Below are 27067 nucleotides of genomic sequence, written 5' to 3'. Positions count from 1 at the left end.
GAGCCGTCAATAAAATGCAAAGTCGGAAAGATAAAGTTAAAGATAAGCCGCCCTCGGATCCACACAGAGAGTACTTGGACGCTGAGTCCACCGACGAAGAGGAGAGACAACGTAAGATTTACGAGAAAAATATTAAAGGCTTCTTCTAGCGACTCTCCTCTGCCATCCAGTTTCTTCTATTTTCTACATTTCTACCTTCCGCTATGCAACTCTCCTCCCTTTGCCAATTCCTCTAGTTTCCCTGTATTTTTCTTCCGATTTTCCTCCCCGATTTTCTTATTCTTTCCGGAGTCTCCTTTATCTCTTTGGTTCTTCAAACCTGTTATTCCGCGATGAATTATCTCGAGATGTTGGTATTCGCTAACCTTCTTTTCAATTTTGTCGCGTCTGATTTACGATATATTAGTTCGGTATTTGAAAATTGGTATTAATATATTCTTTTGACGAAATTCGATGGAATTTTGATGGAAGATATTTAAATATCGCGTAGAATTTGTATCAGATTGTATGAAAAATTTGTAGTATTTTCAAGATTGAAAGATGATTATTTCATGTACATGAATTTCCGTGAAATAATGGAATGCTGAATTTACGTACAACTGCCCCTAGATGGATATGCCGTTGTAACACTCCAGTCGGCATACTTGTAATTCTCAACGAGAATTAATTGTGACGTATTCAGTAATAAAAAAAGAAAATTAATGAGAAGATTCAAGATCGGTCAGTACAGAAAATGTTTTTCAATCAGAAAAAGTTAGATCTCGTGTACCAGTAAAGAGCACGCTATAAATGTTAAATCTCAACTGAAATATTTAACTACATCTGTTGCATTTATCAGATACATCGTTCGTTTTAGTCTTTTTAAAACTGAAATTCCAATTTTAAATAAGTTAATCGTAACACGAATGTTGCGCGACATTATAAAGTAAGAGGATAAAATTAGAGAGAACAGTTTAGCAAAGATTCTTCGTAAATTCTTTTTCGCTGCGTTGGAATTTTTATTACGATGTAAGTGAAACTACGATGAAAGTACAGCAATATCGAGCCGCGAAAATGAAGAGTGGTAATTGGCGGAAAGGAACTCCACCAGGTCTAATATTATGTATAGCTCGCTCCTCGATGTTCAATTTACCGTTATTAAATGCCCGATACTCAAAACAAGTAAATTGGAAAGTTTTGTTTTTCTTAAATATTACTCTTCTTCGATCATTCCTTCATCCTATGTTGCAACACCTTCTGCTTTGATCGTTGTAACTACTTTATGTACTATATTTTCAGTCACAAAAGAATCATTATAATTAACAAACTTTCAAGCTATTTCAAATATTTTCCAATATTTTATAATTCGCCCCTTTAACCCTGCCCCCCCCCGCCCGTTAAAATCGTTTAATTCCGTTAAACTTTCTTATACAGTATGACACGAAAGAAAGTTAGAGTCACTCCTATCGATCATGTACAACAAAATGTTATATCGATCGTATGTGCAAAAATCTTAAACGATCGACGTTATTGGTTTTATATTACAATGAAAATAATATATATTTTTAGAAAACGTGTAATTATGTAAAGATAAAATTTTAGATATGGTGTTCTTCGTTTATGGTTCCCTTCGTTCACGGATTTAGTAAGATTTTATTGAGACAGAAGCGTTTAATGGAAGGTCTAAGATTTTTTCTCGGCCTTGTAGCTCCAACTAACAGAAACTGGAGAGAAAATCATTCGAACGAGTCTGACAATGAGGTAGCATCGATACGAGTGCGCCAGGGGTTGAATTATGACGCTGAAGGTGGCCGCTCTGGTGGACGATTAATCGGCGTATCCGAGTTCCTAATTTGTCTCCGGGTTTATGGTAATTCGAGACCCGTTTCTCGAACCGATTCGAAGGAGAAACGTGGCTAATTCGTCGCTAGTTTAGAAAGTAGGTAAACTGGATAAACCAATACCTGTCTGTCGAATAACGAGCATTCGAATTGTGAGCACGGGGCTTTATTCGAAATATCCAGCGGGTGTCTGCAAGGAGATTTAGCAAGCATAGGGTGGTGAATAACGGAGGAAGGGAGAAGGTTGAAACTACCCTGCGAACAATTAATGTCACGGACTGGCTGTGGATGATCGAGGACGGCAATTCGGCGCCGAGGACTCGTCGCAAAATCGCCAATGGGATTTAATTTCATATTAACCCCTTCGCAGTCGCTCTTCGTAATTGAGGGGATGAAATCGTGAATTACGTAGGTGCTAGAATCTTTTTTAGTGCGTTTGAAAAATTTCGTTAATCTATGGTTGTTAACTTTTTTATTTTTTATTTATTTAGTCCTGTCTTATGATAATTCTAAAATGTATTATAATAGAAGCAAATGTATAATAGGAGATACCAGTAGCGTTATTAGTCGTATTCAATGTAGAAGTTTACCTGTTTTTTCAATTGAAACGTAATTACACAGTAGGTAATTATTAAATACGTATATCTATTTATTTCTATTACACCACATTAATTACGATCATCTAGGTATAGTGTATTTCTTGTCGTATATTCCAAGTCAGCATCTTTGTCAATTAAATAGACGAGAAATAAAGCTGCAAAGTTATAAAACTCTCATTTACAAGGAACTGACACATTCTTATCTTACGTTTTCGTTCTTAAATGTCTATTTTCATTTTATCACGAAAAGATCCGATTGTATTCGAGGGGCGAAAGACTGAAATCGATGCTTATTACCTCGGACCCAGTAACATCATTTTAAGGAGAATCATCTATGGCTAATCTATAATCAATCTAGAAATAAACCAGAAACGAATCTACAAAATCACAAATATCAATTGCAAAAGAATAAACGCATTGTGCCTGTCGTATGTTCCTCAACTTTGATCCTTCCTATCGCGAAAAAAATTGGATTTTATTCCAGGAAAGAAAATTTGAAATCGTAGCTTGTTACACAGACTCAATGGCTAGCAAAGGATGGCGAAATAATTTCGCACACCGCGCAAAGTGCCCGTAATTACGTCGACAATGGTCGCTATGTCTGTGGCGCTCGCACGCGTGTTAATACACCAGCATGGTCAAGCAAAAATGTTTGCCACGATATTCACCGGGGTTCGATCGTGTCTCACCCCGGTAGCACCATGGTAAAAAAAAGGAATTACTTTCGCGTTGAACGCGTAACGAAATTGTAACGGTTAATCCGCTGGACGAGAATTTTATTGCGAATCGTTATTGCCGTGTCCCTGCGAGCCCAACCCCCGACCAACCCCACTCATCCACCGATCGATACAATGTTAATGAATTTTAATAAACAGAACGACTGACTTTTCACGATCACCACTGGGAAATTCGCGTAATCGTGCTGCTAATCGAGTGGTTCACCTCCGAATAAATCCTCGAAAAACCACGCCCTCCTTTCGCAAAAAATAATTAACATTTTCGTCGCGTTTTTACGATCAGTAGTCGTGAATTTTAATGAAGAGGACATTTTTTAATCATCGCTGATAAATAATTTTGCAGCTAAATTAATTGCCGAGTGAATAACTATGCGAAAATTAGCCGCTCTTTAAAAAAAAAAAAAAAATAATAAATATATGGCGAAAATTAATTTTTTGAATAAAGATTGACTTCCTGTAATCGTCACTGAGAAATCCTCATAATTTCACAGTTAATCCAGTGTTTATCCAGATAAACGCTCGAAAGCCAACTCCTATTTCAGATAAATTGATAAAAATCAAATATTTTTGCAATCACAACAATTTTTCACCAACATTGCTGTAGAATTCCTATAATCGCGTTTCTAATGAAATGACTGGCCAAATAAACCTCCGAAAATACCAACCTCTCATTTGAAAAAAAAATGCAATAGAATTCACGTATTTTTCATAGCATCGCGATAACGTTCCTTTCCCTTGCAATCGCAACGCTGGTATGAAAAATTCAATGGTAATTCGCCGATTCGGCGATGATCCTCCGCCGTACTGACGGCAGGCCGATCATTTCCATGCGTGTCGCGAGAATGTCACTCTCTTTTTCCGGTGAAAAACGCGGCTGGAACGTGTGCCTTGCTGTTCTTCCTGCTGGCAATACATTGTCCATTATCGGCCGATGCTTCGCGCGTATCGCGCATTCCGCGTAACGCTGCGCGGATTATCGATGTTCCGTGCGAGATCCGGGAATTCACTCGCGATGCTTTTTAGGGAAAAAAATGTTCAAAATGATAGCGATTAAAATTCGAATTGTCGCAGTTGGACCAAGCTGTAGAAAAAATTTTTAGAAAGAGGAAAAATTTCGAACTGCTATTACATACGAATGGTATTAGAATCTTTTTGGTTAGATTTGCCTTCGGCTGAGAATGAAATATGCAAAATGTCTTGAATTTTTTAGAAGTTTCCAGAAGATAAAATTCGTCTAGAACATGGTGTTAATATAAAATGAGTACTTGGCTCTGGCAAAAAAAGGATAATCCATTTGCAGTAGCAAGAAAAACGGGGAAGTATCTTAATTATAATTATGGAACTCACCCCCAAGTAAAAAAGTAGCAAAAAGATACTTAAATCTAAGGGAAGACAATCACAATAAATTAGAAGAAATGAAACAGTAAACAGGTTTGGCGAAACAATCCTGTTAAGACGTAGAGCATCGTAAAAGTCAGCAAGTTGAAACACTCGCTTGTGTTTTATGACACACGAACTGTCGAGCAGCCGAAGGCAACAAATTTTCACTTCCAAACCTGAAAAAAAACCCATATTCCAGCTTTCTCCGTCGTTACATCCTAAACACTATCCGTTCTCGCCATTTCCTACCACTTTCGTCGTAAAACAACCTGTGCAAATATTTTACAAATATTTGATGTAGAAGCCTTGTAAACAATACATCAGATGCAACAGAGTCGTCGCGCAAACAAGATAAAATAAATTTCAGAAATGTTTGTTCGTTTTAATGTCTTTCTGAAGTATCTTTTACTTCACAGGTCTAGAATTCATAGATGCGTAATCCAAAGTTCTATAATCTAAAGATTTAGAACTCGAAGTTCTATAACCCAAAACTTTATGATCCAAATTGTTGTTATGAATTCGTGATTCAAAGATATATAATTCAAAATCCAAAGATGAACCAAAAATCCGATGCCTAATAGCCACGGTCGAAGCACAACGTTTCCGCGCGATAGGCTCCTGTTCAAATTCCTGCAGATATTTTCGCCCTATCATCCCTTGTGCAAAATAGCCAACAACAAGTCTTTGGATGGCGTTTGAAGAGTCAACAACCACCAACCTTCACAACCCAGAGCCTCGTCAGCAAGTGACGTGCTCCTTTCACGAATACATCTTTCGCGACTGCTGAACAAATTCGTGAAATCCTCGCGTCACTCGCATAGATCCAACGAGGGAAGAAAAGAGGAACGACGAAGAACGAAGAGTAAAAGGGAAAAAGCATACCATGAGGAACGTGACAGGGTTAGAATGTAAAATTTGTGAAAAATCATTGGCATAGAAAGCTGCGTGACAGTAATAAGTCCCTCGGGTTGAGAGAATGTTTCCTATAGCATAACAAAAGGAAAATGAGAGAGAGAGAGTGAGAAGAGAGGAAGGGAGAGAGCATCGGTACTATCTACATAATACTCGCTATCATAGTCTAATAAATTATGGCAACGTGTCCTCCCGCGGCGCCTCGATCACCCAACGTGTTTCCTCTTCCGCCGATTCACTAGCTGGCCGCGATTTATCGTTCCTGTTAGATTGCCAGCAGCGAAGTCGTATCCTGAGGGTGGCACAGAGGGTGTGGTGGGCTTGGTGCTCTTCTGGTTGTATGCGCTTTCGAGAAAGCGGGGCGGAGAAGAAGAGAACTAACGAAAAACGATATCGGAACGGACAGGAGAGATTCTTAGAAACGAATGTGTCCGATTTAACTCCCGTCGGATTTAAGGAGACCCATCGCGATCGCTACTTTCGATCGCCGTCTAACGAACGATCTTTACGATCGGAGAAAATTTGGTCCCGGTGCAGAGTCGTTCTTTAACTCTTTGAGAAGAAAGACTCGGGAAAATTGTTAGATACATGCAGTATGGTAAATTTGATATTTTATATAGTATCATAGATAACGCAGTTGTCGATTAATTTTCAAATTCGATGATCTTGCGCTTCTGAAAACAAACAAGTTAGGAAAAAAATTATGTATTTGGTGGAGTGGATATTGACTGACACGTTGATATATTCTGTTGCAGGACATGAAGTCGATGAAGTTCAAGAGGAACTTAGACCGATCTACGATGAACAGGAACTGTCGAACCTGGTTAGTAGTTTAACTCGGATCTTAGAACATAAAGACGGATAACGATCGTGGAAAAATTTCTTGATGCACAATACTAGATAGATTATGAATAGATTTAGCCTTATCCTAAATACCAACAACTACAACCTTCGCAAAAAAGAAAATGATAATATTAATTATTAAAACTCATATCATAAGTAAAAAGAAAATCAACCCTTTGATATTAACATTAATCATAATTAAAAGATTCAGCCAATAAACGAACAAAATCTTCCTCTTCTTACAGGTCAACTGTGTGAAAGACATGACAACCTTGGGCGGACTAAGGAAGGAGGACTGGTCCTACTACTTGGAATTGACAATTCGAGAGTTCTTTCTAAATCCGAACTTGACCACCCTGACCATCTATTATTTATACAACAGGCTCGCTGCTTCTCTGTCGTTCCCTATTGTACCGGTATACGAGCTCACCTACTTCATCAGGGAACCACAAGAGATCCTGCGAGCGGACACATTTCGGGATCGCGTGTTGTTCGGCTCGGTGAACGATAAAGTAGAGCAGCACGTGCTGTCGGTTGTTCAAAACGTGTTGTCGCCGATCTTCCTCAAGATCGAAACCTGGCCAGACAGTATCCATCCAGAGAGGATTCTCGCCCGCTTTGTTCAGTGGCTTAACTCGTGTTTAATTAGTCGGGGAAAGTTTTCCGGGGAGCACGGTATCGTAACGATACTTCAACGAGCTGAACTACGAAACTTTCTTGTCTCCTCCTCCAGGACTTTCTTCTCTTTTTGCTCCTCTTCCCTCTTTTTCTCTCCCTCTCTGGTAAACAATCTGTGGGTGTAAAACCGCCAGCTATAAGTTTAATTGGGTAGCAGTGGGCGCTCTAGAATCTTCGTGGGCGAATGTCCCGCGTCAATGGCGTTTTCCAAAATTCGAATCTACAAAATTCAGCTTCCTACTTGAGAGAAACTTGTCGGAAGCTTTTGTATAGTTTAGGTACGGAGTTTTCATAATCTTGCCACTTTAGGGTAACAATTTCAATAGCGATACTTTTAATTCTGATGTCTAAAATTTTCCACGTTCCTGAGCCCTTGAAAGTAGGAAGTTTCTAAGTTAATGATATAGCTAACGCGGTACTTCAAATGATCAGATTTCATGGAAATTTCATAAATTTACAACGACCTAGTTCCATAACTTTCTCTGATACTTTATTCGTGTCTTCGATTCCAATTTAGACTTTACTTATTTACGGCTCTACTATTAATAGACACTGAACGACGATCCACTAATAGTTTGTCTACATCGAAACTAACAAATAGCTTTCAGTAACGAAAGAGGGTTTGGAACAAAGGACGATCGGCCAACATTTGCACAGTCTCCTCGGCTTAAGCTCGCAACAACCCCGACTTGACGACGTTACCAAGCGAATTTGTAACTTCGGCCGCGCAATCCCTGTTACCGCAGCGCGCCACGCGAACTTTCGGCCCAGTGTCGACCAACAGAGTGAGAGAAGAGAAGAAGGACTAAAAGGAGAGGGTGAAACAGGAAGGGTGGAACGAAGTTATTATTACCATAATTTTCGACTAAATGCACTGCGCAACTCGCCGCTAGTAAATTCGGCGTCGATGTTTGCACATGTACGGAAGGCCATGAACGACGGATTATTAGGTCCACCTCGAGTCAGAAACGATTGCATTGTGTTTGGCTGGAAGTCGTCTCATTATTTCTAATGGATCCGCGATCCTAACTGAATCGAAGGAGTCGTTCTCCTCTAATTGCGAGGACATGGTTTTAAACGAGGATCCTAGAGATGAACAGGACCTGACACTTTTACTGGTTTCCATCTCTGTGAATTAATCTGTTCTGGATCTCTTATAGTTTCTCGAATCATAATTCTTAATCTCTGTTTTCGGAATCATAAGAAATAAATTTCAGTGGGAAATTGTTTGAACGAAATGGAATAGAATAGCTGAGTCCTTTTCTTTAAATTATATTGCGATAAGTTATAACGAAAGTATTGGAGGAACAGGGAAAATAAAAATAAGGGAAAATATCGATGGAGAAGCTTATTCGTTTTCCTTAACCTGAGATACATGCGTGAAGGCGGACTTTTACACGAACATGGACACCTTCTTCTGCAACTTAACAGACCTTACGTACAAAATGCTGGGCTTAACGGTGATATATGTACCTCGTGAGGGTAGCAACCTGACCGAAGAGGACTGCACCGATAAGGAGTTGGTCAAGAGGATGGAGAGTGTGGTAGCCTACTGGACCACCCAAATAAGGATAGCCCTCTCAGACCAGGAGCAAGCGACACCCAACGAATTGTTGTGTCTAAAAGACGAGTACGACTTTTGGATTTATCGATGTTAGTAATTTCATTTCGTAAATATTTCAGGAGTATGTATTTGCTTGTAAAGCATATTAGATCTGGGATTTCTGGGCAGTTCACTTTAATAAATTTCTGTACACTGATTATAAAATATTAATTTAATATTTTATAATCTGAACGTTCGAATTTGAATATTTCAATGTAAATTCTAATAAAATGTGTATAACTCCAGCTCCCAGAATCTAAGCTTCCGTTCCTTCTTCTAAACATATTTGTACCACAAAAAATTCTTTCTCTAACAGATGACAATCTCTGCGGTCTAAACCACCAGCTTCAGAACCAAACGGTGAAAATAATAGCAGAATTCCTATTAATAAGTCATTCGACTTATGCTCGCCAGTTCTTATCATTAATAGATGAGATCGAAGACGGCGTACAGGAAGCCAAATCTAACATCGAGTATCTTCGAATCTTGATAGATCCTTCTGCAGAATTAGAGAAATGCACTACACCATCAAGCATCGAGGAACATCTGATGTTAATCATACATCTGTTCAGAATAATCTGGTTGAATTCACCGTTCTATAACAGTCATGAGAGAATAGAGAATCTCTTCAAGGCTCTTAGTAATCAAATTATTATCCTGTGTCGAGATTACATCGACTTTAATGAAGTATTTTCTGAGAAGCCTAGAAGTTCCATGCAAAAGTTCAGAGAGTGTATAGACGCCTGTGAAAATTATAAAGCACTGTATGACAAGGTTAATATTCATTTTTCTCCGTATTGAGGCATTGAGAGCAAAAGTGAACTAACTCTGATATTCCATAAGTTGTATAATTCATTATAAGTAACACTTACTACATTTATATTTATGAAATATTCCCTATTATACTTTCATATTCCTTATTTCATTTCCGACATCTTATATTCTCAGCCCCATATCTCGTGAACTCATGATAATGTGTAAATTTCTATATTTCACGTTTCCCATTCCTTACTCCATTTCTCAAATTCTGTGCATCATATCAAATATGCACAATCTAATACATACATCTAATGTTCCCTACCCTACATCACTACTCCATTCTTTACATTCCCTACCGGTCATTGTATTTACTCCTTATTTCATTTTCCCTATCCTAGTTCAATGATTTTACCCTTCTAATTTCGACGAAGAGTATGTTTCCTACAAAAGATAAAATGTATCGCACAAGCAGCGCGTAAGAAACCGTCACCTTCCCCAAAAGAAATTCGCTATCACATAAAATGAAGTTCATTTCTTATAAATTTCACACAAAACCCACAAATGATGGACACTTCCCACAAAATGAAGTTCATTGTCCCACAAAATGAAATTCCTTTTCCACGAACGAAATTCACTAACCCACACGATGAAATTCTTTTCCCACAAAATGGAGTTTTTCCCAACGAATTTCCCACAAACCGCGTCAAGGGCCTACACTTTCCATACTTGAAATTCGTGATCGTTAACATAGATTTAGGAAATTTGTTAGTTTGATTTGGAATATAGGGAAAAGTAGAGTGCAGGATTTGGAATACAGAGAAGAATACACCGGGTATGGGCATAGAAGGTAGAAAAAGGGCATGTGGAAAACGTATGATAGGATAAAGGATATGGAAATATAAAATATGAGACGTCGGATGGAGATATGTGCTGTGGGAATAAGAATGGAAGATATGTTTCAGGGATACTGGATATGGGACACAGAAGAGGAAATAGGACATATGAAACGTTAAATGTAGGAAGAATAGATGTACATGCTACAAAAGCAAGGATAAAAGATATTTCCTAGCGATACGGGATGTGGGATATAGAGTACCAAAAAAAAAATATGAAATGAAGTATGAGAAGTAAGGTGAAAGATACGGATATATGTTAGGAACACTAATAGTTGTGGAATATAGGGTATGAAATAAGCTATATGAAATATGGAATGTGGGATGGAAATATGGATTGTGGAATAGCTTTGGGATTGTAAGTATTAGATGTTGAATGTAAAATACAGAGTATGTCAATAGTATGGAAAGTGAGGTAGAAATCGTGGAACCTAATATGTAACTTTAGAGATGTTAGGTATAGAAAATGGTTGCGTGATACATAACATAAGATGTGGGATATGAGATATAAGACATAGAAGATGGAATAGGATACGGGATTTGGGATATGTGATCTTGATAGAATCATGATCTAAATATAATTACAATTTGATTTTATTCGTAATATTATAATTAAAATAGATCTTGTTAAAAATAAACAAGTGTTTGAAAAAGTATCTTAACAATAATATATAAACTTATGTACTTCATAAAAATGTAGTAGAATCCATTTTTGCTCTAAATGCCTGATATTTCGTTAATCGTTCGATATTTGCTTTTACTTTTTGAATACATATAATGCTTTCGAAAGACTGTTTGAATGTTCACTGTGTTATCGCGTACAAATTCAGTCGACGGTCGGTGCATTAAGGGACTATTAAACGACGTGTGCGGAGTTACTTTGGATACTTAGGAAAGAGCCGTTAGGCAAAGTGAGGAGTTCCCGCGTTAAGCGGAAGTCACGGTAATTGTACCCACCCTTTGGCCGGTTCACAATGATCCCCGTGAACGCGGGAACACGCTCCCATCCCTGTTAAAATAATATTCGCCGAGGCGAGCGGCTCGAGCCTGCAATTAATCTTATCTTCCTTTAATCGCGACGGATCGTGGTAAAACAACACGCGAGCACCCGTGCTACGTGCAAATGAACGTAAAAGTATTGCTAAGCCCACTGCGCGACTGATAATTTTAATATCGTCACAAATTAAACGAAAAACTCAGTTAAAAAAATACGATAAGTAAACTGTACATGTTTATACATTTGTATTTAAAAATTTACAAACTGGACACAATATTCAAAAACATAAAAATTATTCAAAGTACCGGGGCATTGGTTATAATGTTTCGAAATTTCTATTTGAGTCCTGTTAGTTTATCTACATTCATAAAAATATGAATTAGCATAACATCGCAGTCTAATCATGAATATTTATCTAATCTATTTTCGTCAATATTTCGATTTTGATACTACTTGGTGTACTTGATGACTAAGACAAATTTATAAAATTAAGAAAGAAAGCAAATCACATCTTAAACTGTCATCAAACAAACTCGTAACAGAAAAGGCTGCAAAAAGGGAAACGTTTAAAGATAATTCGTCAATCTCAAAATTAACATTTTATCCTGCGCAACGAGGGGACGTGTTGTCGCCGAAGGGAGGGTTGCCTCTGGAACCGGGTCAAGTTTTCGCGTTAAACGGAAGTCACAGTAACCTCGACTTAGGCGTTTCCCGTGTGGCTAGATAAGCGTCGACAGGGATTAGAATTGCCATGGGCTACGTATCGCATCGTGATTATTCTCGCGAACTGAGGGCGCAGAAATCGTAGTCAAAAAGTCTGAAATTCTCGATTTTTCCGTGAAAAATCTCAATGATCATACTATGAGTCATTGATAGAGAGTGAAACAACGTTTCTTAGGGGATCACAAAGAGTTCTGACGACGAATTGAGGCTGGCAAACGATACTTTTTATTCTTTGTAAATGTTAAAGCATTGTAATGTTAAAAGCTATGCAAATTAGAAAAGATTTTGTACATCTAATTAGCAGATTTCTGATGATAACGCATTTATGAGAAATTTAAAAGCGTGCAAATATACAGAATGCGCAATATAGTGCGAAAACAATCTCGACTCAAATTATTAAAAAACAGGCGCCACAGCGAAAAAAATAGTACGATAGCAATGGAGCAACGAAATAATATTGCAATTTCGATATTCCGATTGTTTATGAAGCTCTCGAAAAACGATCAAGTGCGTCCCTTTCGAAAATGAATCGCGATCCCGCGATTGATCGTCCAAATATAAACGGGAAAAATATAAAAATGGAAGAAAGCCAGCCTGATTGTTGACAAGATACGAAATGACGTAACAACGTCATGCACTCGAACGCTTTGAAATTGAATCGTCTGGTGTGTCAATGGCGTTCCTAGAATGATGTTTGACAAGAGAAAATTCTCGTGCACCCTGTAACAATGCGATACGATTTTATATAGAAAAGTCTATAGCCCGCATGGTATTTCGAGGAATCATAAAAGCTTCTTCAATACTTCATATCTAGAAGATATCTACTTTTAAAGTATCACTTTCACTAAAATGAACAAAATGAAATATATACCATGATATAGAGGTAATATATAGAATATATAGAATATTTATTTATATGTGATAGAAACGAATAAAAGAATAATATAAATAGACATAATAGAGATAATAGTATAGAGATAAGAACATACCATGAATGGAATATACTTATTGTCAGAATTCAAAGGACTAACAGCTTGATAGTAAAATGACGAATTGACGAAGAATTAATTCTTTATACTCAAACTTTCTGATATAAATAATACAATCTTTCAACTTTTATCCACAGGGAGATAAAAATAGAAAGAAATATTTATGCGTATGTAATGTACGTAATATGTAGAATAAAAATAGTATTAATAATTCATACGATAAAGCATTAACGCGAGATAAACTAGTTGATGGCGCTAAAAGGGGATAGTAGAAACGAATTATGACACATTTCCTGTTCATTCACCCCTGATAGACTGAAAAGTATGTATACACCATCCCGTGGAGATGGTGGCGAACTGTTTTCACTGGCAGAACAGCCGATAATACAGAATAAAATGGGATAAGCGTATAGAGGGTGAAACAAAAGCTCATTTAACGGCTTAGAGTCACATTCTCCATCGCGGATCGATTTGAATGCGTCACTAGGCCGGATATTAAACGACTGACTCGATCGTGCGTAATATTTTCACGAGACAATTCTTTCGAATAACAGTCATCTCTGTGTGTTTGTCTTGCAGATAGCGCAAGCCCACAATAGCCTAACGGACATACCATGGGATTTAGACAGGGACAATATATTCCAGCATATTGATATTTTCATTAGCAGGTGCCACGACATGATTGAGATCTGTCAGGCGATGATCGATTTTGCCAGGTAATCAGTCTGCACCTCTTCACGCCCGTCGACCGACGATTTGATCAGGGATTAACCCATTGGCATACTAAGCACAGAATAGACGAAACAACGGAAATAATGAGACCGCTGTTCGGTGGAACGAAGGGAGAAGAGCGCGAAAGGGTGTGTCAAAAAATCGAAAGATTATTTCACGAGGCACTGCAGAAGATCGAGCAGGAGTCCGACAGAATCCTCGATGTTCATTACGGCATGTGGCACGATGACATGTTTACCTTTCGCAACGAAATGAAAGATCTAGAAGTCATCATCGAAAACCTAGTCACGTCAATTTTCGCACGCTTGAACAGCGTACAGGAAGCAGTGGAGGATTTTCAGAGTTTCTACACTTACATGAATCGCGAGAAACTGAAAGCTCTGTTCGATGCTAAAACGATCGAGGTACGAAGCTAGTAAAATCTCAAATTTTCAAAATTAAATAAGATGTCTTATAAAAATTATATCGAAGCGAAAATTTAAGGTAAGACAGATAAAAGAAAGATTTCGTTTCCTCCATAGATATGGAAACTCTTCAGCGAAGATATCCAACGAACGAAGCAGGAGATACTGGACGAAAAGGAGGAGTATCCTTCGATGACTCCATATTATGCAGGCAGGGCATTGAACCTACGACTGAAAGGTGCTCGTTTGCAATCAACAAGAGAGGCGCTCGAGGAGGCCATGTGGATGCCCTTTTGCGGTCTTAGCGAGGATATCTACTATCAGCACGATCTGCTAAAGAAATCGATCGAGGATTTCGTTATCGATATATACATGAAATGGATACACGAGGTTGGCGAGAATCCACGTGTCAAGCTTGATCGTTTCCTTATGCGACGCAGCGACTCGTCTGCTGGATTACTATGCTGCAACATCAACCCGGACATTTTGAATTTATGCCGCGAAACCGCCTATTGGATTACTCTCAAATTCACTATCCCTGTTCAGGTTCAAATCGTTTACGATAAATGGGAAACTCTGAACTTCGTTTACGAGAGCGTTCTTGCTGTAGTTATTGGCTACAATAAGGTGATTAAAGGTTAGTTGGTTGCAATATTAAACTATTAACAAGCTTCTAACAATACGCCAAAGATGCATTAATACCACACTGGGAATTTTACATGTAATTTTGGAATTTTCTACTAAATTTTTTCCAACCTCGATCGTCTACTATCTCCTCGATTATTCTAATATTTCGAACTCGATCAGAAATTACAGCGGTCATGGGAATTTCATATGTATATGAATTAATGCAGATTGTAGAATAAAACGGACCTCGAGCTCTTTAAGTGATATTAAACGATATTGTAAATGAAATATCGTTATGTTTCTATGTTCCGCAATTTCTTAATTTTCTTCTTCCTTTCATCGATGCCGAATACTTCGATTACGGAACTCGTGGCGCGTGATTAATTAGAACTCACTAAATTGCTTCTTCCAAACTCACTAACTGACGTTCTCCACGTCATGGCAAATTCTATTAAACGTATATACATTTTCTGATGCATCAAACCCTGTGAATACGTCGAGTTACGAAGCAATAATTAGTGGCGTGGCGCAAATTCCGGTTGGACCTTCATTTTCCAAAGACCGTGGCGTGTCCGCTATTTATCACGATGGGTTGACACTTCCACCAATTGATAAATATTTCTAAATCGATGAAAATACACTGGCTGACGAAAGTATTTGAACGCATCTACTTTATTCTTATCTGGAATGTTATTCATCTACTTTTTTCTTTTTTGATGTTTCTTCTTCATCATTTGTATAAATCTGAACAACTCGTAGACACGTGTTGGAACAAATTCTAGCAGATGTTTCGAAGTTTCAAACGTTGTGGTGTGCACGAACTTTCCGTTTGTATTTCGAGTTCTGGAGATTGCGAAATAGTTGGTCAAGTACATTTCCCTCAGAAATACCTGGCGCGTCTGTCGGCTCGCTGTTAACACGCCACTACGTGTTATTATCGACTAGAGAATCCCGGCCATGATTAGAAAATATCAAGATGGTGGGTACAAAGTTTATGAACAAGAACACGCTAGATTATCCTAGTTAATTAAAACGATGCACCTCGCTCTCCTCGAAATTCCTCTGAAAATCTGTTTCCCGATAAATTAATTTCCTTCTGAAGAATCGTCGATAAATTTAACGAGTTCGGAACGCAATCTACGAATAAAAAGTTCAATAAAGAGTTTCATTGAAACTTCATTCATCTATACCGTATTATCTATATTACGAAGACTATATCATAAGAGCGGAGAGTAACATAAAAGTGGAAATCGGTTTGTTCGTTGTCAGCCAAGTAGCTCGAACCAACAGCGCCGTAACCATATAATTTCATCGTACATCGTTACATCGTAACCTTGTATCTCTAAAAATCCTGCGCGCTACTTTAAAAAATCCTCGAATAGGACTACGTTTCAACGAGAATTTTGAATTGACACATCAAATGGTAATCGAACGATCGAATGTACGCTAGAACGAACAGATTCGGATAATCGCGTTTCTGCTGCGGTGAACTGTGTCGAGTGGACACATGCGCGCATAAACGAGTACATATACGTATTAATGTACATATAGCATATTGTGTTTTTCAGCGTTGTCGATGACAGAACGCGATCTGTTCCGCGAACTAATTCGCCACGTAGACAGGAAGATCAATCCCGGCTTAAACAGGCTGACATGGAACACTGAATACGTGGACGCATACATCGAGGATTGCTTTAACCAAACGGCAAATGTACGCTTCGTTCTATCCCTCCTCCGTTTCTGGTTACCGTCGCTATCGTCCTCTTCGTCCAACCTAAATCGGTCGGAAAGGGCGACGCCTATATTATGCGCTGCAGAAATTTATGCAACGAGTCCGGCTCTGTCCTGGCGAAATTAAATTTTGACCCAGCCAAGTGGGATCTGTCCGCAGCCTTTGTTTGTTTAATTAAGCAAGAAGAGCGCGTGCTGGCGAAACGGAATAACAATAGCGGATATCCGAGGCCGCGTTTGCGGTCATTCGTTACCCTGTTCAAATCGACGGAATTTGGTCGAAGGACAAAGCCGGACACTTCATTGCCTTTTGCTAAACGGTGCGAAATTCACCCGTTTTCAGTATAATGTCTTGTTCGACCTTGTTCGCTTCCTTGCCTTGGTCTGGTGACTCGAACAGCTTTGTAAAAAGAATCTTACTGAATGAATGTTGATAAGTAAATGTATAGACACTTATATCAAGTTCGAACATTTCACAAAATTTTTAAATATACCGACACACAGCAGGTGTCAAGGTTGTCAAAGATTCCTCTCGTACATGTCGTCGTATAGCTTTTTCGATGTACGAGAAGTGGAAAGGTCGATTTCAATCGCACGTATTCTCTTGCAGCTTCAAGAGTTCATTGACGTTTACAAAGAATCGAATCAAGGTATCATGAGACTATGTGAGAAGATTTGCGATACGCCGATGATCAAAATCAGGCAGAATTACACTTACGCTTTGGAGGATTTACAACAAGAGTTACTGAAAACCAGGTACGATTTGAATAGATCTAAAATGAGTATAGTAAATTTTGAAGGTAAAGGATGAATCATTGGATACGTATAATGAATTATTTAAGAGACGAAACTTTCGAAGTTCTACTGGGCTATCACAGAACCATCTTTCAGTATATATTGGTTATTTTGGATGGATTTAAGGATGTTCTTGAAGACGTAAGTGTTCAAAAGATTGTTAAATATCTTTTTTATCCGATTATTTTATATATTTATTCCTACAGTTTATAAGACTAAAGCTTATAATACTCAATTTGAATCACTCGTTGTTGAAAGCCAAACTGACCGTCCTCGTAAAAAGCAATCTTGATAACATAAATCGCCATAGAGGGAGAATGTTCGCGTAGATGCGAACTTTTATGGCGACATAAAATCTCTCCAGGCATTCAGTGTCCAAGTATTCGGAATATTTAGCATCCTTTCGTGTGTCTACACGGCCAAGTGTCTGTCCACTAGGAAAAAATATATATCATACGAAATATTTTATTAAAATGTCTCTTTATACTTCAAACGGTGAACATAGAAGAGAAACGTTGCTGAACACGATGAAATAACAGCGAGACACGGCGTCGTTCTGTCCCGACATTTTCATTCTCACCCAGAACTGCTCGTTTCTTCCTTGCATCGACAACAAATGCGGCCATTCACAGAGTAAGATCCGCACGAAACATTCTCGCGTTATCCCTGTAGGCTATACGGTGCAATTCTTACGACACTCCGACGCGAAAACCCTGACCAGACCGATTCGTGTAACGATATATCGCTGCGTGAAGCGATTGCCGTGAGGAACACACGTACTCGTTAATCCGGAATTGCTGTTACACGCGTTATTTCCATTGTGATATGAAGATACACCAGGAAACATGGGTAAGTCAGTTTTTCTCGATGGACAATTATATAATATCGCGGAAAAACCATTTGAGAAAAACCCAATGAACTACAGTACAGCAAAAAGCGTAAGTGCTGACGCGCCGGGAAGGATGGGAAATCCCAATGGTCCATGTGGCCCAGCAATATACCCGTAGCCTTTTTCAATTATCTATTGTTGTAAAGGTGTACGTGACCATCTTGGGTCATTAACAGCTATGATACATGTGTGCGTGGTAGGGGTACTAAAACTGGTATAAAAGGACATTTTGGTAGAGAGAGTTAGTTAATGGTAAGTCGATTGTTGAGAGTTAGTCATAAGTTGTGAGTTGTGAGTTGTCACTCAGAAGTTAATTAGTTGTACCAATTTAGTTATTTTAGTTGTGTTACATTACTACATTAAGAAATAGCTCTAATCAAATAACTAGCGTCTTCCTGCTTCAATCGCTTTAAATAAATCTGTCAAATATCAAATAAATAAAGTCATTATAATTAATTCTGAATTTTATAACAATTGACAGTTATTAATTTTATTGTTAGTTTAGGACAATTATTAGTATTCCATAAAAATCTGTTAACAGTCATTGCAAGAGTGGAAGGTTTACTTAAGCAGGATGGACCTGCTCATAGGCGAGGCTTTCAAAATGTGCTTGGTCGCATCTCTCGAGGTCATGTACGTTGCTCTTCATGGTGATGGTACTACGCCACCATCGCCGCTCATTTTGATACACGTAGAGCTAATCGACAACAAGGTAGTTGTACGATATTCTTTTACTATTATTATCCTATTTTGAAATAGAAATTAAAACGGGAAGAGTCAGGATTGGAGGAAGAGATTGTGATTCTTCTATGTCTAGATAAAATTCCTGCCGGACCTGGCAAACATCGCCATGGAAGTTGCAGTGATCTTTGACAATCTTTTAGAGCCCTTGAAAAGAATAACTCGACTGATAGACAAATTCAAGTTCGATTTTCAAATTCCACCATTCTGGAAAATATATGAGAAAGATCCAGAATTGCTCGATCTTCAACAAAAACTCAACGACGGTTGTATTCTTCCCTTCGTTCATACTTGTTCTTTTCCTTCGGAATGACCTTTATTGTAGTTACTATATTAAGTACAATAATTATTAATACAAATTTTCAGAGGTGAATGCCTGCTTCGTTCAGATGCAAAACTACATGAAAAATTGGGAACCGTTCCATGAAATTTGGGAAATAAATAGAGACATGTATCTTCAGAGGTATTTACAAAATTTCGCAAATATTCACCTATGTCGTTGACCACTGTGAAAGCTATATGGATTTATAAAATCCATGGTTAGATACGAAAAATTGAAGCCTACCGCGGAAACGTTCGACTCGGATATCAGTAGATACACGATCATCGCCAATAACGTTCAGATGCAAGAAACAGTGATGACTGTGCACTTCCTTGACGTGAATGCCGATCGACTAAAAGGTGCCATCATCGAAGAATGCTCGATTTGGCAACAGAAGTTAATTGAACTTCTATTACGGCAAACCCAAAATATGGTTCATCACGTGTATCACTATATCGCGGACAATTCTAAGAAGTTAGTAGCACATAAATTCACCACATAATAATAACAAAAATCTTTGCGAGGCTGAAAATCTCCATGGAGTTTCCTAAATTTCACCCGGTACTATTAATCGTCTTTATATTAATCAAAATGTGAACGCATAGGCAAAATAGACATTCTGAAACCATTAATGATCCATAACATAATCAAGCCGATATAATTGAATACGACGAAATTTATGGCGGCTCTGTGTAGCTCGTGTCCATGGGTTCGCTATGCCCAAAGGACTCACGCAAGCGGGATTCAGCCGCGAAACCGCGGTCTGTGTCCCGGCGATCCTCCCTGCGGGAAGATATAACCAAGTCCGAATCAAATCTAGAACGAGTCTAAATCAAACTTATCCCAAACCCAATTGCGCGACCTATGCTGTATGCAGTCGATTTACAAAAATTTCTCTATAAATCATGCAACTCGATATCCTCCAAATCTCTAATATCTCTTATGTCCTTTAAATAATTACAATAAATTCCTGCGCAGATTTTTTACTACATTTAGCGACTAGTCGGAACTGTAAATTTATTCATTCGCAGAATAACGAAAGAGCCGACGGATCTTATCAGCATGCAATACACGATGCAGTTGTTTGAGAAGCTGAACGCCGATATTCCTCGAGAAGAAAGCGAATTCCCAAAGATCCGTTATCAATACGAAACTTTGGGTAAACCTCCAAACAATTCTTAATTTTCTTGTGCAAAAGGGCAGTGGCAAGACCGATAGCCCGTGAGATCAATAGTGTTCTTCTTATCGAGGAACGCCCAATAGGCTTAATTGTTACGTGTTGTTCTTTTTCCCTTGCAATTTCTATTCGTTCCGTTTTCTCGATCTAGAGAAGTACGAAGTGAGCTTCACGTACGACTTCATGCGAAAACTGCATGACATACAACCTTCCTGGGCCGCCTATTTAGCTCTTCTTGAGGAATGCAGAGAGACATTGAAGGCAAAGAAGGCAAGTATTCGTCTATAAATTATTTTGAGATTTATAAATTTACAAATGTTTACAAATTTCCATAAATATCTGCATATTCTATTTATATATATATTAAACTCTTATGGTATAATTATTTATTTTAGGAGGAATTCAAACAGATCCTATTGCAAGATGCCCTCATGTTCGAAGACGAAGTATTAGCTCAAGTGGCGAAATTTTTCGATACTGGGCCATTCACGTCTGCTTGGACGACGCAAGGTGAACGTATTCGTAACTTGGACAGTTATCTGAATTAGTAATCTAAATAAACCTCGCATATTCGTCATCATATATCTTTCGCGTAATTTTTAATTGTGTTTAACTCCATCTTAATTCTAATTTCGAAAATACAGATGCGTTCGCCTGGATAAGTTATACGGAACGGGAAATTTCGGCACTGAAAAAGAGAGAATCCAAGCTGAAAACGCAGCTTTTAGTGTTCGACATCAATCAACCAGATTCCTTCAAACTGATACAATTAGAGCAGGTAAAATGATAAACGTTCGCCATTCTTTTCGTATAAACGCACGAAAATTATTTTAATAGGACATGAACGCCATCCAATTGGTATGGGAGATCACTAGCGAATGGAACGATGCTTGGGAAAAATACAGGACGCAGAATTTCTGGAAGATTGAAATGGAAGATATGGAGAACACCGCGAATATTCTTTTCAGGAAGCTGAATCGTCTTAGCAGGGAGCTCAAAGAAAAGAACTGGGAGATCGTGGAACACTCGAGGCAACAATAGAAATTATCCTGTTCTATTCTGTCATTTTCTGCTTCTCTTGAAATCACATTTTCATTAATGATATAAAATTTTGAAGACCGCTGTTTCTTGACATCTTACTCTGATAACAAAATGTGTGGAATAACAAATTTTTTAGGGGGAGAGTGGATAGATTCAGGCGTACCCTTCCATTAATTACTAATCTAAAGAATCCAGCGATGAGGCCTAGACACTGGACGAAAGTCAAAGAAATTGTAGATCGTGATTTCGACGAAACATCTGAGGATTTCACTCTCGATACCATCGCGGAGATGGAGCTACAAAATTATGCAGACCAAATTGACGATATCTCAAACTCTGCTACTATGGAATTAGCTATCGAAATCGTAAGCGTAACAAGTTGAAAAAGGTATATTAGATGTAAGAAAGTAAAAGTTAGGCAAATATACAAATATTTAATCGATCATAAATTGAATACACCTTTATCTCGAATAACATATCGTAAAAGAAAAATTCAGGAATGTCTAAGTAGATAAAGGGATCCCGTCTCATGTTCATCAGGGCCTGAAAAATATTTCCGAGATCTGGAAAAACATACCTTTAGAGATGATTCCTTACAAAGACAGCGGGATATTCAGGATAAAATCTATCGACGAAATAATGCAATCTTTGGAGGATCATCAAATTCAATTATCAGCCATGAAGGCAACGAGGTTTGATAAACTGACGTGCTACAAGGGAAACTCGATGGGATACTATGTGTAAGTGTTACAGGTTCGTTGAACCGTTTGCCGAGGAAGTTGATTACTGGGAGAGAACCCTTTCGACCATCGGGGAGGTTCTCGAAACGACCCTGTTAATTCAGCGCGGTTACATGTACATGGACAACATATTCACCACGGAAGACATCCGAAAACAGCTCCCTAAGGAAACCAGCGAATACGACAAACTGACAAGACAGTGGATCGCAATTACTTCGCGGATGGCATCCTACGGTTTGGCATTAGAAGCCACTCATAATCCACGTATGTATTGTGAGAAAACGAGCATACGGTGAGTGACGAAAGTCTACATACACCTATCGAATTTTGCGTATCCGACTTAACGACAAAATTAAAAACGCACTTTGTTGTAAATTATTTATATTTACTTATTTTAATGTATTTCTGAAAGGAATTGGGAGGGTTAAAAAAATTAACTCACGAAAATCATGAAACAAAATTAAAGAAAAATTTCTTAAGCGGCTGTAAGAAAGAACATAAGCGAAAGAAAAACAAAGTAGGCGTATCCAATAAAATCGTCCACAAACATAAGACGCGCGTAATGCATTGTAATTCGAACAGGCTGTTCGGAATATTCAGGCGAATTGAACAAGCGCAAGGAAAGAAAAAGGAGAATGAAAAATGTACGACACGTCGTCATCGTCGTCGTCGTCGTCGTCGTCGTCGTCTGTTGGAACGTGAAAAGGAAAAAAGGGAGGGCAAAGTCGCGTACCAACACGAAGACCGCGCTATAAAATAATATAAATCTGGTCCACCGGAAGCATTTGCATTTTTCCTTCGACTCGGCTCATCTAATTTCTCTCTTGTCTTCGTAGCTGGTCTACTGGAACTTCTGAATAAACTCAATGACAAGCTCGAATCGATGCAACGTGCCCTGGAACAGTACTTGGAAACAAAACGACACGTGTTTCCAAGGTTTTACTTCATTTCTAACGACGATCTACTGGAGATCCTTGCGAATGCGAGGAGGCCCGAACTGATACAACAACATATTAAGAAGCTCTTCGAGAATATTAAATTTCTGACCACAACTAAGGTAAATTTAACTTGTTAGTTGAATTTATATTCATTGTTAAAAAAAAAATATATGGATATTTATCTGTCGAATTACACGTGTTTCTCATTAAAAATGTCTTCGTTGTAAGTATTGGACTGTTTGAAAAATTCATAACGTTTCTCGTACATTCTAGTAGATTTATTTTATTACGTTGTATATTATAATATACCTAATGATATTTCGTGTGACTTTGTAGTCCATAATTGGAAAGAATTTGGCTATTGCGATGAACTCTAACGAAGGAGAATGTATCGATTTTAACGCGCCCGTTGTTCTGGAGGGTCAGGTCGAGAAATGGCTCTGCGACGTTGGTAAGATGTTTCTCTTATGATAGATAAATGTTTCAATAAAAATCAGTTTGAAAAAATACTGATAAACTAAAGCTCAGTTTCAAAATTATCTCCATTAATATCTTAACGATGGGAACTATGACGCAGCAACTTTACGTACAATCAAACTGTATGGAAGTAAAAAGACCCAAACATCTATCATCCATCTCATTCGAAAATCAAATTTGGCACTGTACGAGTGCATCCGGCGATGAAAAAAAAGGTCAGCCTGGTATCGTTCGGGGCGCTTTTATCCGGCGTTTTCAAGGGGCCATTTGGCAACAATTTTTCATGAAAGGCACGCAATTTGTATGGGATGGAAAGGCATAGCGCGGGAATGACAGCGGTAGGGGTAGATCGTGCAGTGGAACGACGGGAAAAAAGGGCATAGAAATGAAAGAAAAAATAAAATGGCGATTTCGCAGAGACCGCGATGAGGACCAGTCTGCGCGAGGTGCTGAAGCAGTGTCGTAGCGCGCTGCGAAAAATGTCCGCGAAACGCGACAGGTGGGTGAAAGAGTGGCCAAGCCAGCCTGGAATTACGTCCACTCAGATCCAGTGGACGACCGACTGCACCCGTACCCTTCAACACTGCAAGTGAGCCTCACACATGCTGCTCTGGATGAAAATTTAGCGACGACGTTGGTTACAGCAGTCTGTAACCAGAACGATGGACCTGAAATTGACGGGGTGGTGGGTATGGTTGAAAAGAGAGGAAAAGGGGTGATAAAGATAAAGGGATAGAACAGAAGGAAAACCAAATCTAACGGCTTCAAGGCTGCCTCTGCTCTGTTGGAGACAGACTAAACGAGGGAAGAACGGAGAACGAAGACGCGGGCAGAGGAAAAGTGAAAGATACGGGGGTTGGATTCGCGAATAAAGGGACACGGTTACTCTAATAAGGGGAATTTTGCATATTCCGGCTCCCGTGTTACGATCCACAGTCACACCGACCTAGCTGAACACCCTTCCTCCCTCGTTTGCATATACTAGCCGTACTGCGAATAATTTAACCCACACCCAACGGTGGAGAAGGAAATCCCTACGTCCCGGGACCCTGTTCCAACGTTCGTCCGCGGGTAGAACAGCTATCCGGGTCTGGGTGCACCCAGAACCTTCTCGTTGGCCACGGGGATGTTACTCTCGTTGAAAGAAATAAAGGGATACAAAGGTGTCGGACAAAGAGGCTGATTATGCCGCTTGCGAGGGGAAAAAATTTCCTTCAGCTACGACGCTTTACTGGTAGAAGGCTAAATGTAGATGCGGAGAGGTGATACTGTCTGACGAGGATAATTAATGACTCTTTTCTTTTTTGGATAGTCTGAGTTTTTTTTACGAACGATTTTATGGGTTGCGTAGAACGAACGTTAGATAGATTAGAAGTATGCGATGTTGTAACGATAAGAGAAAAAGGGTTTCGCTTGAATTTACTAATAACGGGTAATAAACGTATTTCAAGGATGGTGGACTCGAGAAGGCCGCTGAAAAAGCTACGAAAACGACAGAACCAGGCATTAAGCAAGTATACGGAAGCGATCAGAGGCGAACTGACCCATCTTCAACGATTAAAGTTCAAGGCGATCGCGGTGATTGAGATCCACGCGAGAGACGTTATCGAGAAAATGTACCGAGCTAGTAAGTGATCTATCCAATTTCCAATCCAGTTAACTTCCAATCTAACCAAATCTTGTATCCTTTTTGCTTTCTTGTTGTCCTTGGTCAAACTCTTCTTAAAAACAGCATATCACAAACAGCTATATCAAACAGTATCAGAATAATATTTTAACAAACGTTCCCTTTTGTTGTATAGCTTAAGACTTTTTCACGATGTCATATTCGCGTTAGAACATTAGAACGACAACACGGTTTTCAACGGATGGTCGTCTGTCCCCCAGAATCTCGTAAATTCATTGGGCTGTATCGAGTCGAAAATAGATGAATAGCCAGATAGATTGGAGCGCGTATTATCCTTGTATCCCTGGAAACAATTTAGCCCGTGCCATCGGCAAATATTGCTAAGTGAACAGGTGCAACGTTTGTCCAATGTATTCCGTAAATTCGCGCGTCAACGATTTATCCGGGGACGCGTCGCCAATTAATGCGATTTCGTGAATTAAACTAATATACGAGGGGTCGACTGATTTCGATGTTTCATCACGCACGACGCGATTCGAACAGGATTGTCGAAAATACGTTTTCGTTGCAAAGCCGATTTTCGACCTCGTTTACAGACTGCAGAGACGTGTCCGCCTTCGAATGGCTGTCACAGCTGAGATTCTACTGGGACAAAGATATCGACGATTGTATCGTCTGGCAGACGAACACGTATTTTGTCTACGGATACGAGTATCTTGGAAACACGGGACGTTTGGTGATAACGCCGCTCACCGATAGGTAAGATATTCAATTTCCTGCGATTTATGGTAAAAAAAAAAAGAATAGCATTGGATAAAGAAACGAATCGTTTGGGAAAAGAAAATAAGTATTTAACAAATCGGTGTTATTATGCTGGAAATCTAAATCATATAATAATAGTCTTAAGTGTAGTACCTGCAACAGAATTTATTTATTTTAACTTTCTACAAAAACAAGATATGCATATTATCGATATATCAAAATTCGACCCTAATTTAACACAAAACGCATCAGTTCAAATACCGCTTCTAAGAACAACCCTTTTCTCGAGGCGGAAACTTACAAGCTACTCGTCATCACGATTGGCAACAGGAAAGAGGATGACGCGTGAAAGCGATTACGAATGCGTGAACCATTCGGGAGGCTATTACACGCGAGTCGGTGCTATAATATGGGATAATTAGGTCAGAAGTCGCGACGATTACCGATGGCGTGCGAGCTTACAATTACGCGCAATCTCGCGGTGACTCGCACTCTATTACCCTCGTCCTCGAAATATTAACTTCGTTAGACGTAATGAAACAAAGCATACATGACATCGACTGCAATTCGGGACTAAATTGCTTGAAACTTCAGCTACTCGCAATATGAGGTTTTGTTCACCTGAAGTCGCCATTGATCTCTATCTCAAACTATTAAACGGAGAAGAGTTGCTAACTAATCAGATTGGCAATCTCGCGGATATAGTAATTTCTTTATCCAAGGAAATTCTCTAAAAATTCATCCCACCAATATGTGGAATACGCAAAGTCATTCGCTTCGTCCTGTTCCACTGATTCTACAATACTTAAAATAAGGATCGCTAAATGAAGATATTTAAACAATCTGAAAGCCTCGTGCAATAAAATTTCGTTACTATTATCGTCTATTAGGAGGAAAATTAACGAAACTATGGAGACAAGCGTCTCCGACTCGTTGAAGGTAATTCGTTTTTAGTGACTGTTTCGCATGTGTCGTTCTCTGATCGAACGCTGACATCCGAGTTTTCTCTCATAATTGATGAACTTACATTAAAATCCAAAGAGCTCGTCTCTTCTCTTCTACGGGGTTGCGAGAATCTCGTTGATTAACGTTAATTACATCTCCGCTGATGTTCCCCCGGTGAAAATTTGT

The 27067-nt window shown here is 38.9% G+C and overlaps 2 protein-coding genes across 2 annotated transcripts in view; both read left to right on the top strand.

The window, feature by feature from the left end:
• Positions 1 to 6: 6 nt before the first annotated feature.
• Positions 7 to 7114, top strand: LOC105681372. The gene is made up of 4 exons (XM_033323221.1): positions 7 to 148; positions 5207 to 5277; positions 6204 to 6271; positions 6537 to 7114. Exons 1-4 carry the CDS (start codon positions 15 to 17, stop codon positions 7092 to 7094), a joined length of 831 nt encoding a protein of 276 aa, XP_033179112.1. The 5' UTR covers positions 7 to 14; the 3' UTR covers positions 7095 to 7114.
• A 1238-nt stretch (positions 7115 to 8352) lies between these two features.
• The window catches only part of LOC100744340 (dynein heavy chain 2, axonemal), a 37900-nt gene continuing 19185 nt past the window's right edge, over positions 8353 to 27067 (top strand). The window contains exons 1-25 of the mRNA XM_012390702.3: positions 8353 to 8622; positions 8889 to 9346; positions 13513 to 13649; positions 13727 to 14069; positions 14187 to 14706; positions 16265 to 16407; positions 17038 to 17183; positions 17270 to 17363; positions 18653 to 18823; positions 18929 to 19118; positions 19219 to 19315; positions 19397 to 19648; positions 20206 to 20333; positions 20503 to 20621; positions 20747 to 20861; positions 20996 to 21129; positions 21189 to 21382; positions 21529 to 21757; positions 21933 to 22084; positions 22146 to 22396; positions 22969 to 23189; positions 23407 to 23521; positions 23965 to 24136; positions 24999 to 25174; positions 25771 to 25933. Coding sequence (XP_012246125.1) covers positions 8373 to 8622; positions 8889 to 9346; positions 13513 to 13649; positions 13727 to 14069; positions 14187 to 14706; positions 16265 to 16407; positions 17038 to 17183; positions 17270 to 17363; positions 18653 to 18823; positions 18929 to 19118; positions 19219 to 19315; positions 19397 to 19648; positions 20206 to 20333; positions 20503 to 20621; positions 20747 to 20861; positions 20996 to 21129; positions 21189 to 21382; positions 21529 to 21757; positions 21933 to 22084; positions 22146 to 22396; positions 22969 to 23189; positions 23407 to 23521; positions 23965 to 24136; positions 24999 to 25174; positions 25771 to 25933 — 4970 coding nt within the window. The 5' untranslated portion in view covers positions 8353 to 8372. The remainder of the gene's footprint in view (positions 8623 to 8888; positions 9347 to 13512; positions 13650 to 13726; positions 14070 to 14186; positions 14707 to 16264; positions 16408 to 17037; positions 17184 to 17269; positions 17364 to 18652; positions 18824 to 18928; positions 19119 to 19218; positions 19316 to 19396; positions 19649 to 20205; positions 20334 to 20502; positions 20622 to 20746; positions 20862 to 20995; positions 21130 to 21188; positions 21383 to 21528; positions 21758 to 21932; positions 22085 to 22145; positions 22397 to 22968; positions 23190 to 23406; positions 23522 to 23964; positions 24137 to 24998; positions 25175 to 25770; positions 25934 to 27067) is intronic.

This window comes from Bombus impatiens, unplaced genomic scaffold, assembly GCF_000188095.3.
Source record: "Bombus impatiens unplaced genomic scaffold, BIMP_2.2 scf_0843, whole genome shotgun sequence".
Classification (NCBI taxonomy): Eukaryota; Metazoa; Arthropoda; class Insecta; order Hymenoptera; family Apidae; genus Bombus; species Bombus impatiens.
Note: the sequence above shows the minus strand (reverse complement) of the source record. Positions and strands in the feature narration are given on the sequence as shown.

Bases quoted from the DNA above. Each gene is read 5' to 3' on its own strand.
- LOC105681372 (XM_033323221.1), top strand. From the start codon at position 15: ATGCAAAGTCGGAAAGATAAAGTTAAAGATAAGCCGCCCTCGGATCCA. The intron at 149-5,206 runs GCGACTCTCCTC...TGTGCAAAATAG, and splicing joins AATATTAAAGGCTTCTTCTA to CCAACAACAAGTCTTTGGAT. The intron at 6,272-6,536 runs GTTAGTAGTTTA...CTCTTCTTACAG, and splicing joins AACAGGAACTGTCGAACCTG to GTCAACTGTGTGAAAGACAT.